General features: G+C 46.4%; 1 protein-coding gene across 1 annotated transcript in view; it reads right to left on the bottom strand.

Moving 5' to 3' along the window:
• The window catches only part of SPOCK1 (SPARC (osteonectin), cwcv and kazal like domains proteoglycan 1), a 486635-nt gene extending 472727 nt beyond the window's left edge, over positions 1–13908 (bottom strand). Inside the window, exons 1-2 of the mRNA XM_014795815.2 lie at positions 13830–13908; positions 13036–13221 (exon numbers count right to left, since the gene is read on the bottom strand). Of these exons, the coding sequence (XP_014651301.2) occupies positions 13036–13221 (186 nt within the window). The 5' untranslated portion in view covers positions 13830–13908. The remainder of the gene's footprint in view (positions 1–13035; positions 13222–13829) is intronic.
• Positions 13909–15118: the final 1210 nt, after the last annotated feature.

Raw genomic sequence — 15118 nt, 5'->3', positions numbered from 1 at the left:
ATCTTCTTTGGAAAAATGTTTATTTAGGTCCTTTGCCCATTTTTTAATTGGATTGTTTTTTTGCTATTGAGTTGTATGAGTTCCTTATATATTTTGGATATTAACCCCTTATCAGATAGATGGTTTGCCAATATTTTCTACCATAGTGTAGGTTGCCTTTTCATTTTGCTGATTTTTTTTGTTTTGCTATGCAGAAGCTTTTTAATTTGATGCAGTCCCATTTGCTTATTTTTGTTTTTGTTGTTTGTGCTTTTGGTGTCATATCCAAAAAATCATTGCCAAGACCAACGTCAAGGAGCTTCTTCCCTATGTTTTCTTCTAGGAGTTTCATAGTTTTAGGTCTTATGTTTAAGTCCTTAACCTTTTTCAAGTTAATTTTTGTGAGTGGTATAAGATAGGGATCCAATTTCATTCTTTTGCATGTGATAATCCAGTTCTCCCAACACCATATATTGAAGAGACTATCCTATCCCAATGAAGTTACCCTAGCTTATTTTTGTCCGTAGAACTTAGAACCAACTGTTGTATCTTAATCTGTGTATTGTTTCTCTCCCTCCACTAGAACATAGGCTCCATAAGGGTAAGCAAGTGTCTGATATGTAATAGGTGCTCAAAACGTTTTTGTTGAATTGGCTTATGAGTTAGATTGTAGGATTTTTTTAAATTTCTCAATCAATAAAACAAAAATGTTGCTCCCAGTGAACTTTCATACACTAGTGATGAGAGTAATTGGCACAATCACTCTGGAAAACTCTTTAACCGCATCTCTGAAAGCCAAACGTTCAGCTCTCTTATGACCAATGGATTCCACACCAAGATACATACCTGAAAGATTGTATATATAGGTTCACCAAAAGACACGCCAAGAAAGTGCTATTACATAATAGCCAAAACCTGGAAACTACCAAATGTCACTCAACAACACAACAGGTAAATAAATTGTGGAATAGTCACACAGTACTGAGAATGAACAAACAGCCACACACAACAACGTATCACAAATTAATGTTGATCAAGTGAAGCCAGAAACAAAAAATACATCCTTTTGATTCCATTATAAAAGTGCAAAAACAGGCAAAACTAATATCTAGCATTAGAAGTCAGGAGAGTTCTTACCTGGGAAGGGGACAGGTAGCGACTGCAAGGGGCACAAGATGGACTTCTCAGTGCTGATAATATTCTGTCTCTTGATCTGGGTGCTGGTTGTATGGGTGTGTTCACTTGGTGAAAGTGCATTAAGCAGGACACTTATGATTGGTACCCTTTGCTCTATATATGTTATACTCCACTGAAACATCCTCCCTACCAACCCAGGGCTGCTGATGACAGGGAATCTTTTTCATGATTCTCTCTCTGCTTGCTACAGGCCTTGACCTAGAGCCCTTACAAGGCTAAACTCACCACACTTGAGCATTGATACACATCAAGTCCTCCCTCATCTAAATCCTCCACCTCGATTGCACAGACCAGCACCCTTCTATTGGCAGTGTCTGGGTCCCTAAACTCAGGTAAAATATCAGAGGCCGCACGGGTATGTCAGTAAGAGTTAAGGTGAGCTGAAGTAGCTTGACCACCAGGCAGATTCAGAGATGAGTGCTTACACTACTTTCCCACAGAGACACGGCCCAGGTCACAACACCTCTGGATGTCCAGCTTGCCAGGACTGCTCTGGTTCCTTTGTAGACCAAGCCTTTAACTCTGCAGAGTAACCCCCAACAGGTTTCCCTGACTGCCAAGCACCCCATCTTCTTCACATTTTCTCAAACAAGAAGGCTGTGGTCTCCAGAGGACAGAAATCAGGTTTGTTTTGCTCCCTGCCACACCCTAAGTGCCCAGCACAGTGCCTGGTACATGGTAGCCTGGCCAATAAGCATCTACAGCATGAACATATGAATAGTTAAACAAACAAACAAACAGAACTACTGAATCTGTCCACCAGGATCTGGTTACTAGAAAGGTGAGGATACTGGTCCAGGATGACCATGGAAAGAAACAAAAGAAAATCTTTTTTAAAACACATGCAAAAGTCTTTCTGAGGTACAAAGAATTTTTTAAACCACCAACTCTGTCATACAAAAAAATCACACAATTTATCTAACACCAGTAAAGACAGCTTTATTTTACCTTTACCATGGATAGCATTTTCACTCTCTCATTCGCTGAAAGCGCCATAGGCCTCATTCAAGATGGCTGGTCAAAGGTTGCAGACCAGGTCCAGAGCCACAGCAGGGCTAGCTGGCTCAGACGGGAAGTGATGCCTTGGCCTGATGAAAGTGCTGGACACCAACCAACCAAACCCACCAAAGTCACAATGGAATCAGCACGTCCAATGAGCACAGAAAGACCTGGAAACTAGCCAATTGTCCCTTAACAATGGGGCTATGGAAAGACCCCAAATAGCCACACAAATCTGTTCAATTCATTTAAGTATTTTCTCCCCCTTGGCAATAGTTTTATCAATTTTAGATGCCATTAATTAGAGGACATTCAGCAACGTGGGGTAAAGCAAAGTTTGAGAGTTTGTTCAGTGGGCAATGGAATGGCTTCAGAACAAGGAATACTGCCATGTCTTGCTGATCCTCACAAATTTTCTAAACTTTGACTAGTCTTTGCTTTTGTTGTCCTCTGATCTTTCCAAAATTATCTGGTCGACCAAGCAAAAGGATCTAATATACCAAGAAGAGAGTTGCAGATAGTTTCACTGTCCGGCCCATCTCCCTCAGATCTTCTCTGTGCTTCCAACTGCCAGTATATGCATCTCTGCATATTACACACCTCCTATGACAGTAACCATTCTTTATTACATCCACCATTCCCTGTCTATCGCCTACTCTTAGCACCACTTTGTTTCAATATCCACTTCTCTATAAATTAAAGCCAATGTCAGAGTCAATTTCCTTCAGTTCATCTGTGCACAAAACATCTCAATTCTGCTAGAGAAGATACAAAGTCAGACCAGAGTTGGCTGGGATCAGGTCCCTTTGGAGAAACGAAGATTGACTGAGATGATCACCTAGGACTTCGTCATGTAGAAGGTCCCACATCAATTCCACCATGCTCACATGCACAAGCGTCCCTAACACCCTAGAAGCCAGTCAAGAGTCAAATGTTATTTCACTCCAGAAACACTCATGACAATGGCTGCTGCTGAGACCTATGCAGATACACACACTGGAAAGCAAGATCTTTCTTTCTACTGATGTCAACAGTAGCCCTGTTGGCATAAGGGGAAAATACGGCACTCTTAATAATTTACTCCGTGTCTTCAAAATAAAATGGCTTTTTGTCTAAAATTGTATTATTCATTGGCGCTAATGGTGTGGCTATTTGGGATGAATAAAAATTCTTCAGGATTTTTCTTAAAATACAGTTCAAGAAGCACCTGCTTCAGAAGTACCTGGGCTGCTTATTTGACATGCAGTTTCCCGGGTGCCGCCCTTGAGCGGTTGAAGAATACGCTTTGGACTAGGAGGCTGAGATCCACATTTTAAACAAGCCCTGCCAGTGATTTTTCAAGATTATAAAGATGTAAGTCTGAGAATCACTGCTCTAGCATCTCCCTCTGGGCATCTTCCTTTTTGCCTTGGCCATGACTGCTCACCTGCAACTTGGCCTGGACTTTCCTAGAACTGAGTTAGAGTGATTCCATCTACATGGTGGGACAGGAAGGGTGGACCTGAAATAGAAAAGTGGAGGCTCCTGCTCTCTGTCTATTTGTTTTCTCCATGTTTTATTTGTGAAAGATGGCCTGGAACACCTGCAGTAAGTTCTGCTTCCCTGCTCCAATCACAGGCGCCGACAGACTTTGCATAAATGCCTGCTCACCCACCACATAATTATTCTGGGGAATGTTGATGGTGCCCTCTGTAGTGTGACATGTCGCAGATCACACAGGAAGAGTTTGCAAATTATTACAAATAGTTGTATAACATGTCCTTCCTTCCTCCCTTCTCTGTTGTGCCAAGGAAAAGTTTATTTTAAAAGATCAAAGGAGAAGGTCTCCCGAAGGACATATTTGCATAGAATCATAAGAAAAGCAACCCAATCAAGTTAATTGGGACATTAGTGTTACCCTTCCAGGAGAATCCCCAGTAATTCATATCACTAGTCTGTGAATGCACCCTTTCTCCTCCCCAAAAAGAACCCATTATCCTCATGTCTGTCACAGGGATGTTGGGAAGACCCAGACCCAGGGGCTATGAAATGCCACACACTATTCAGCACTCCCACATGGCACTGAAGGAACTTCATGCATGCCTGTCTCTCCCCTTGAAGATGGAAATCTTGGTTTTCATCTTTAGCCTCACAGCCTGGCACCTGGTTGGTTCTCAGCAATGGTAGGAGGGGAGGGTACGCAGAGGAGGACAAGGAGCAGCCCATACAGACCAGTCTCACCTTTCAAACAGAAACTTCACAAATCATCACTCCTTCCAAGAAACTCTATGACACCCTTATTTCTAAACAGCAGTGGGAGTTGTAGGAGCTTCCCATGACACTTGACCACAGAGAGAAGGAGAAATTTATGGGCCAAAGACATTAGAGGAGGAGGAAGAATTTTTTGAAAGGAAGATGATTGTGAAAGATAGCACAGAAAGGTACAAAGAGGGGGAACCAAAGAATAGGCCATCCTTCCAAGTATTTGACCCATCTATGTACCTCACTGTCACAGGTGGCTCATGTCCCTGCCCCCAAAATCTGTGTTAAATTCAAAATGTGTAAAGTGTGCTTTTTAAATAAACTAGGAGAGAGCTGACTATTTAAGGGAATCCTAGGACAAACACTCCGGTGGAGACACATCAAGCCCTTTCCCTCTTCAAGACTTTTGGACCCGCTCTTCCCACTCGCTGCCTGGAACACAAGTGCCTCCTCCCTCACCTGGCTCGCTCCTGTCATCCTGCACGTCTCAGCTCCTTTCCCAGGGAGGCATTCTCTGACTAAAAAACGTAATTAGCCCCTTCACCTCCCCATTACATATTCTCAGAGCATCTGTACCTCTACCTTGTAGCACTTTTCTCAACTACACCTAAATGATTATTTTATGATTATTTAACTGTCTGCCACTCTAGACTGTAAACTCCAGGAGGGCAAATATAGCATCTATCTTCCTCACACAGCACCTAGCAAAGGGCTGGCATGTAGCTGGCCTTTGGAGAACATTTTTGCACCAACAAACCACCATGCCCTGCATTAACTATTTACTATTGTTTGGGTTTTCCTAAACCATGGCCAACCTGCTTCAGCTGAAGTGAATTATAGGTCCTCTGACGGCCTGTAATGATCTGGAACGGAAGCGCTGGATCTGTGGAGAGAATGAACAAAGGCCTGGCCAATCCTACTAGTATTTTCCTATTGGTTCTAAAGCCAAACCTGGAGCATGGGGACTCCTGAATGCCAACAAGAAGCATCTACTAGACCCTGCAGGAGCTTCCTTGAGGACAGTAATGCGGAACCCCATCCACCCCAAAACCAGCGTGGGACCACTCTGCGAGACAAGCTGAAGTTTTCACCTTTTGAGATGGGCTGGAGGCATCTGGATGAGCACTGAACATTAAAAGTGATACCAATTAGGGCTTAGTCGGCATACTAGGGCTTCCTGGGGAGCCCTTCACATAACTGGGATTTCAGGCCCGGCTGGGCACAAACCCCCTCCCAGATACATTGTGATGAGAGCTGCCAGTTTCAGGAGAGGTCCAGTGATCATGTGAAATATGAAGGGAAGGTCTTCTGTGCCAGGACCTGCAACTGGAAAACAACAGAGAATGGACCATATGGAACCTCACATAGCCTTCCAGACTGGCAAGGAATGGAGTGAAGACAGGGTCAAGGATAACGGAACAAATATCCCCAACATTTCTCTAAGACATGAGACAGAAAGCAATGTCTATAGCTGTATGCTAACAACTCACTGAGGCTCACAAGGCAGAAGTTAAGTGACCCTCGGAAAGCAAATCAGAACAGCAGGTACACCAGCCACTGAAAGATCGTGAACATCTACTTTGTGCCATGAGCTCACTCAGTCCTCCTCAAAACCTCACAAAATAGGTAGGATCACTCCAGTTTTACAGATGAGGAAACTGATGCTCTAGCCAAGACCAAGCTTATATTTGGCAAGACTGGAACGTTAACTCGGGCTAAGAGTGGGCTCCTCACCATGACGTGACTCACCCTCAAGAGATTTTCACGGGTTCAGGAATCGTGCCCTAATAGTGAGGAGGCCAAGTTTTCCCATCAGTTCCCCCATCCCTCAATGGTAACCCCATCTGTCGGTATCCATAATCATTGTCAATTACTAATAGAATGAGACACACATGTCCCAAGCTAGCATGACTCACTGGGGTCAGCCCTCTGCAAAGAACACCTTCTCCCCTCCTGGAGGTGTAGAAAGTCCTGGATAATTCACTCATTCACTCACATTCATTCAAACATTCACTGAGCAGCTTTCTGTGCTGGGCTCAGTGGTAAAGGTCTGGGGAGACCATGCTCTATTCAACAGTGTATCCTAAAAAGGGGTTATAAAGTCGTGAGGTCCTGGCTTAGAGATAGGGGTTAAACCAAAAAAAGAAATGTTTTTTCAATGTGTATGACCTAGAATTTCCACCTACCAAAAACTATAAAAGCGCATGTGCCTATAATTCTCCACAGGCTTTCCTTTACCAGGAATTCATCAAGAGGGTGCTTAATTCAACAAAACACTTACTGACCACCTACTGTGTGCAAGGCATAATAAGACTCAGACTCTTACTTCAGGAAGCATCCAATGATTAAAGAAGCTAAAATATAAAAATATACAACTATAAATTGAGGAACAATTCATAAAAGTGTTATAGGAGTTGTTAATATTAGTAAAAATAATAGCCTCCACTTATTGAGCACTTATGTCACACACTGCTAAGAGCTTTATATGCATTAACCAATTTGCTCCATGCCAACCCTGTGAGGCTGGTCAAAATAGTGAACATCCACTTCCCCTTAAGGAACTACCCTTCAACCCCACTTTAACCATGTGATCCATTGGAGCCCCACCACCACTCTATCCCCAGGTCCCAGCCCCAGCCCCAGGGTTGGGCATGTACCCGGCCTGGATAATCAGCATACTCTACCAACTTGGCCAAAGTGACTAATTGGCGGATGGGTGCATAACACAGATAAATTTGACAAATCTCAATTCTAGGACTGTCATGGCACTATTAAGACATAAAAACTACATAATGATGTAAATTTGTAGGTGCCATGAGTCACCATATGGAAATAATCAGCCCGAGAACAAAACCAACATAGGTGAAGAAAGACAAAGATGGGGGGGGGGGCGGTGTGTGCAGGGGAGAGGAAATGACAGACACACACCCAAGTCCTATGATGGAACCTGAGCCCCTAGATCCAGTCTTACCTAAAGCCATAGCTTATCAGAATTTTCAGTTACACAAGTGAATAAGTTTTCCTTTCCATTTAAGCCAACTTGGACCAGATTTCAGTCACTTTCAATCTGTAGTCCTCACCAGTAAAGTGTTATTATCCCCACCCAACAAATGAGAAGTCAAGGATTCAGAGAGGACAAACAACCTGAGACTACTTTAAATTAAATTAACTGTCTAAGGTTTGGGGAGGCCAGAATGGTAGTGTGCATTTAGACCAGAATGCTGCAAGTCAATCTGTTCAACTGCTCAGAGTCTACTTTTTCCCTCCATCTGCCAGTGCCAAGGTGGAGACACGTGAGTCACCTTACTATGGCCCCTCTTCTGCATAGTGGGTTTATTTCTTGTTTATCTCTACACTGAGGGGGTGGTCGTCTGGTGTCCCAGCTTTATCCAGAGGGCTATTAAACTCTTCACTCTGGGCATCATCTTCTTTCTTTGTAGTGTACAAAAATATTGCATCTTACAATTGATGGCATCTTATATTGGATGAAAAATGGTGAAAAGGTACTTGCAATCTTGGGCAAATTATGTAATCTCTTACAGGAAATTTCCTTTGTAATTATCTCATCTGAGGAGATGAGACCCAGTGTGAGCGTGGGTCTGAGAAATTTCCTAAGGAACATATAAAATCACCTCACCAGAGCAAAGGTAAAATGAGTCATCCTGAGGTGTTCAGGTTTAGATATTGAGTGTGTTTGGTTTGAAATATATTATATTGAATAAAGGAATAAGAAATGACTTACATAAAATACTTAATTACTCACATTACTTCGTCTCCCCAAGCAAGATAAAATAGTTGAGCTAATGATTAGGTCCCACTCCTCTAGGGGAGTACTTCAGGTCCCGTCATCCACTTGGGACCACTTCTTGCTTTTGAAATAATCTCCTCAGCATATAGGAGAGTACTTACCTCCCGGCAAATCCAGTTCAGCTGAAGTACTGTGGGGCAGGATTGGGGGAGGACCAGGAGAGGCAGGGGAGCTCAAGCTGGGAATGTCAACGGGAGCAAGAAGCTCTGCCGTCCTTGCCAGGCGAGACCTAGGTTTTCTCTGGCAAGAACCGAAGGTAAGGACAGAGAATATAAGAATGGTCTCAGGCCTGTCAACTTTCAGACTGTCCCTTTACAATGATTCTTGTGAAATAATTATTTCTATCAGTGGTCATCTAGTAAGGGGATTTAAGATAGTGGGTTCATTAAAGAGAGTCAGGATCACAAACTCATTTAAGTCTCCTTGAACCTGTTTAATCAAAATGATTTTCTGCTACTCTCTATTACAAGCCGAGCTTCTGTTGCGACAGATTAACGACTGATCCACTAAGCCACACCACGTCTCTTGCCACCAACACCACCAACAGAGCCAGCTACTCTTCTCTATCAATAAGTCTCACTTGCCCTTGGAACTCAGTATAGCTGAATGTTAAGATCAAATGAGCAGATCAGATGCTCACTGCCACCCCAGTTCTGCTACAGAGACCACCAAATCCCCCTGAGTGTGCACCAGAAGGAAAAGAACACAGGCCGGTCCTTGTGGTCTCATTAGAATTACAAACTCAGGTCACTCCAGAGTAAGATAAATGCCAGCCAAGGCAACACTTCTGATTCTTCGGGCCTGCTGAAGGTAATTATCCTGGAGTTAAATGTCAGGGCTAGTTTCATGTGTGCAAAAGAAAGAAAATGTCATGTTTGGTGTAAGCAACAATATTATTTTAATCAAATCAGAAGCTCATTATTAGCAGAAGATAAGCCCTGATGTGACTCCTACAATAAGCTGGGTCCACCTGGCTTCCCACTCCACTTTGTCTAATTGCCCTCAGACGTAAAGCACGAAAGACCTGCAATGTGATACCAATGGAGGTTCACACCCAGAATCCACTTCACTCTTGACTAGCTGCAGTGCATAGCGAGAATCTAGAGTCAGACCGCCTGGTTCTGGTCCAGCATCCTCTACAACCCAGCTCTGTAACTCTGGGCAAGAGACTTCATCTCCCAGTAAATGGAGGGTAATAAAAGTACTTCTCTCCTAGGACTTTTATGAATATTAAATAAGATAATATATGTAAAGTATCTTAAATAATGTCTGGCACACTGAGTGCTCGATAAATGTCAGGTATTACCTATTTTCACAATGTTTTCATTTTCTAACTACAACCAGCATGCATTACTTTTGTAAGAAAAAAATTATTTTTTAAAAAAGAAAACAGAGTAAGAAAGAAATGCATGATAGCATTTCTTTAGTTAAAGGATTTCATCCAGTAGACAAAAGATTATCTGGAGAGATTTCTTTATCTTGCTCATCATATAGCCCACTGCCTAGCACATGGTAGAAGTCAAACATTTGTTGGAACAAATGAACATACAAATGGATATAGGAAGGAACAGAGGAAAATTTCCCGACAATAATGGTTATGGAAAGCCAAATCAGATTCAGAAAAAAATCAGGAGAGTGGTTGCGGCATCTTGACTCCTCAAACTCAAGCCACAGAGCAGTTAAATGCATGACAGTTGGAGGCGGGAAATTATTGTACAACTTAATATAAACATCTGCTTTCTTCATCTTTTCCTTCTTAACACTGTATTTCTGCAAAAGTCTGGGTCCCCATCTGGCCAAAACATCCCAATTGCTAGTCTTTCTAAAAGAATAACGACCAAACTAACAGACCACCAAAACATTGAGGAGCAAATTTATGAATACTGTTACATCTCTCCTGGATCCAGGCAACAAGCCATAGAGTAGTTGTGAAAGTTTTACTTCTGGAAAGGAGATAGCAATTTTTTGTGTACCTAGAGCAATAGGACAACTTCAAAGCAATAAGTAGTGGCTATAAGGTCATCTCTGGCAATGTCACAGCACGCTCAACAGGCGGGGCAGCATGGAGCACAAAGCCTACCATTTCCCTCTCAAAATTAGCCCAGTAACAACCACCACTGGATATCTTCAACTCTATAAAAGGATCCCCTAGTTTTCAGTTTCACAAGTTCAAAAATTACTTATAAATATCTCCCCCAAGTGCAAAAAAGTGACATGTCAGGAGAAAGGCAGTTTTCCTTCACAATGACTTTCAAAAATTGACAAGCATCATAACAATAATCTCAGGACACAGCCTCTCCAAGTTATCAGTGGCTTCAAAAAACATCTAAAATAATAGCAAAGAAGCTGAGCTTTGTCATCCCCAAGCAAGGCCTGGCTCAGTGAAGATGATCAGGCTGCCTGAGTAACTGTAACACTAGCTGGGGCTTTGTCCATTGCCCACTGAACAGCTGGTTTCTATAGGAAGCAACCTTTTACTCCTTGGTCTCAGGGGAGCAGGCTTTGTGGTTATTCCAAGTAAATGAACCAACTGAAGACTCTTGGACTTGGCCTAAAAGAGCATCTAGTTTGAGTTTCACAATACTTTAAAGAGGTTAATGGCATTAAATTTTACTAAATTTGTCTGGCTAGACTCCAGGAAGCATAAAAAATGGTTGATGGTTGAATATGTTTGGGATTTTTTAACATTTTTAGATGTTTTTAATGATATGCTGGATTAAATTACCATTTTTAAAGAATATATGCTGCTAAAAATATTAGTTTAACACCTAAAATTGCTCCAGAAACAAAAAAGCAGTATATTTGAACATAGAAGCTTTTCTCTTTTTGTAGTTAAGTTTTGGACATTTTTACAATATTTAAGGTAGTATTTCCTAAACATCATAAGAATTACCTAGTATGTTTCTTTAAAATATGGATTCCCAGCACTCATTCCAGAAATATGGAATCAGAACCTCCAGGGGAGGAGTCTGGGTGCTATGATTTTACCAGCACCCCAGGTGAGCTTCCTAAGCTTTGGAAAAACACTCTTCCAAGGATAAAAAATGTCAACATTCACAAGAAAAACAAGAAATGAAGAGAAGCTCAAATTTTTAAAAATTTAAAGCTGAATGTGAAATAAGAATAATGTCATGCTTATGATACACTGAGACTAGAAAACCTTGAACAGGCACAAAAGCACAGTAAACCTTTCTACCCCACCCCCCACCCCCGAAGACCAACAAGCACAGATGCTTTCAATTCCACCCAGCTGCCATGCGAACCAGGGCGTCTGCAAAGATGGCCCTTCACCTCTACCCCTGACCCAATTCTCCCAGGTCTAGCGGAGATAAGCATCTGCCCTGTTCCTCAACTCTATCTAAAACGATGTGATAAAAACACGAAGCAAAACTATTTCTACCCCATGTGACCCCATGAATGGAAGCTTTACAGTTTGGGCATCCTTTTCAGCCACAGGCAAAGGTAATCAGCGCAGGGCTCCTCAGAGATGAACAGAAAGGGGATCGAAGATGGTTAACAGAGCAAGCACAGCGAGGAGGTGTGGCAGGAATCTTCGGGCGTGCTGGCAGGGGGAATATCTGCTGCAGAAGTAAGGCCCCAAATAACTGTGGAAGTTCATTGAAAGTGTTTGAAAGCCTCTTTCAAAGAGAAGCAGCCCATGATTGGACTAGAGGGAGGGAGAAGAGGAACAGAGAGCGCAGAGATAAGCAAGCCCCCACTCAAGGCTATGGGTGCACCTGCTCCTCTGGAATGGGACCTGGAGAGGTGCTCTTTAGAAAGTACAGGAGAACATCTGTATTCACTGGATTCCTCAGACTCTCCCCAGCAAGGGCTGGGGAAACTGGGAATGGGGCTGAGGAATCCAGTGAAGGAGGGCGACTCCCACACGTCTCCCACCTCAAAGAGCCTGTGCCCTGTGACAAGAACAGGGGCTCTGTGGTGCGGGTCTCACAAGGGCAGGAATTCCTAACGTTAAGTACCATAAAAGTTCTTTCCTAGTCCCCCAGAAGGGCAAGGCCCCTGCCACCTGGGGTAGCCTTTAAAAGAGCTGGCAGCAGCTCCCACGGCACGGAGGGAATGCCATCTGCTGGAAAGACTGCCCCAGGTGCCTCTTGCCCCCATCCTCTAGGTCCAGCCTTGGGGCAGAAATAGGCAGCAGGTGTGCCTCTGGATGCCCAGGAATAACTTTCTCCCCTCCCAGGGCTTTCCCAAAGGAGCAATTCTCTGCCACCCAGGCTCCCTTTCAGGACAGAGGACCAACTGCATGAGCTGCCTGCTCCCTTTCCTTTCCCCTAAAGACTCCAAGGGCCAAAGCCACCACGCTCCCACACAGTTTATCAGGCCCATTGCCATGACCCTCCAAACCTCCTCTCACACCTGGAACACCCTAATAAATGAGCTGGGCTTACCCCTAAACCCAGCCTCTGCAGCAGGGCTTCTTGGGTACACTCCTGAAATGGTCTGAATCTGCCCCAAGGGGATTCTCTAGGGTGCTAGGCAAAGTCAACCATTAACCTTAGGAGAACTCAGAAGCTGAGGGAGCCTCTCTCTCCACAGCGCTCGCTGTTCATTCCATTTAGTGCAGCCACCTCCCCCCACCTACAAATACTCACACCTGGACCACAGGTAACAGGCAAGAGCATCAAGCCTTCGAAGTTCTATTTAAAGTTACTCTCAGGCAAGACGCAGCCCAGGAAGCCCAGACTGACCAGCCGCTGTGGGCGGTCTGCATCAGTCCGCTCCCCACCCGGGTCAGAGGACCCCTCTCAGAGAGGCTCCCTCGCCCCGTAGGGCCCGGCGGCGGTACTCACGTCGCGAAAGCGGTTCCAGTACTTGTCCCGGTCGTACTGGGAGACGGTGCTCAGCCACTGGTCATTGTCTAGGAAATTGCCGTTGTTGGGGCCCGCGCCTCCGGCGAGTGCGTCCAGGTGCCGGCTCTCGACCTGGAGGAAGCACCACGCCGCGGCGGCCGCCGCGAGCACCGCGATCGCTGGCATCTGCGGGGCAGGGGGCACCGGGGGCGGTCAGCGGGGAGCGCAGGACGATGCGAGCCCTCGCCCGGCACCGCGGTCTGGGCGCCTCCGCGACCGGCCCCAGCTATCGGGGCGGGGGCTCTGCCCGCGGGGACAGGGTCATCCCTCGCACGCCTGGGGCGGATCTAGAAACCTAGGGGCCCCTCTCACGAATAGCGGGCTCAGTTACGAATGAGGAGGCTGCGTCACAAATTAGGGACTGCTATCAAACTATGGAGGACCCCTGTCACCTATTCTCCGGGTGCCCCACAGACTGCTACTCTCTGATCAGGGGCATCGGTACCCCTCCCCAGAAACGGGGAGCCCTTGATCCGCAAGCCGCACTCCCATGGACGGTGCCCAGAGCTCTGGGGTAGGGAAGGGGGAACAGGGCTCCCAGCAGCAGTCCAGGCTCTGGCAGAATGGGGGTGGGGGGAGTACCTGGAGCTGAGGGTCTCCCCTCGCCCGCCCTGCCGCCTCGGCAAGAGGGGCGCGCGGAGATACCCCCAGGCCCTGACCCTGCCAGCCCCCCGGTGGCCGCGGGGAGGTCCCAACTATGCCAAGTTGGGGCGCGGGGTTCCGCGGGCACGTACCTTGGGGGCCGGCCCGGGTGCCCGCGTCCGAGCTGCTCGAGCTCTTGTGGCGCGGTTGCAGAGAAGGCTGATCCGCCGGCCCGCTCCCCTGCGCTCCCGCCACCCGCCGCCGCGCGTCCGGCCGCTTTGTGAGCCCGCAGCGCTCTGGCTCCGCTCGCTCGCTGGCTCGCTCGGGCGCGGCGTCCGCGGGCGGAGGAGCCCCGGCGCGCTAGCCGAGGCCTCTGGCGACCCCTGGCGGCCGTGCGATGTTGTGCGGCCCGCCCGACAGCCCCCGCCGCCCCTGGTCCAGCAGAAGGGATGTGGTTATCAGGGCCAAGCTGGTGAGAGACAGCTGAGGGGACTGAGGATATAAGGCCAGGGAGCCGGCCAGCGTTGAGGCATTCTCAAAAGGAAGGTCGTAGGGCCACCTAGGTCAGAATCACCTTGGGGGGGTGGGGTGAGGACTTCTTAAAAATGGGGATTCCTGGCTCACACCCCAGACTTGCTGAATCAGCATTCCTTACGAAAGCCTCCCCGGAGTAAGTGAATTTCTGCACTGCCCACCCCAGGTCGTGCACCCACCAGCGTCTCTACACTCCTATGCCCCATACCATGCCCACTGCTGTCAGTCCCTTAAAACAGCCCTTCTGGCCTCCATTTCTATCATTTCTACATGTTTGTGTTCCCACATTGACCCTGTGGGTATCCCTTGGTGCAGAGAACCCAGTGTCTGCTTCTGTCCCCACCCGTTGAGAACTGGCCCCAGCACCAGCCTGTTGGGTTTTCCTAGAAGGGAGGAAGGGAGGGGAAAGAGGAAAACTAGACCTGCTTCAGGGACAGGACACAGAAGCAAGAGGCTGGCCTTGCCCCCTACTCCCCAACCACTTTCCAAATCTTCAGCCACATCTGATCAAATAGGCTGCAGGGGAATTAATGCAGTCCCCCTGCGTGTGTACAGGTCACACCTGCCGCCTTTCTCTTGTACAACCACACCCCGTTCCCCAGACATCTGAGTGCTCTTTTAGAACAAGTCTAACATGCCCACCCCTCTCCCCTCAATACACACTTGAAACCCTTTATGTTGCTTTCCTGATAAAGACCAAATGCTTGGCTGGCTGGAGTCTAGGCCCTGCCTGCCTCTCTGGCTGCCTCTCACGGCGCTCCCTCCTCCTTCCCTGACTTCCTGGACAGGCTGGCCTTGGTGCAGACCTCATTAGAGATGTGCTCCCTCTAGCAATGGGCATTCACTTCTTCCTGGGCCGCTGTCCACACTCACCTCCAACTCAGGCCTCATTAATTCACCCCTCAGC

Source organism: Ceratotherium simum, chromosome 4 (genome assembly GCF_057802395.1).
Source record: "Ceratotherium simum simum isolate JZ-2026a chromosome 4, ASM5780239v1, whole genome shotgun sequence".
In the NCBI taxonomy this organism is placed as follows: Eukaryota; Metazoa; Chordata; class Mammalia; order Perissodactyla; family Rhinocerotidae; genus Ceratotherium; species Ceratotherium simum.
Note: the sequence above shows the minus strand (reverse complement) of the source record. Positions and strands in the feature narration are given on the sequence as shown.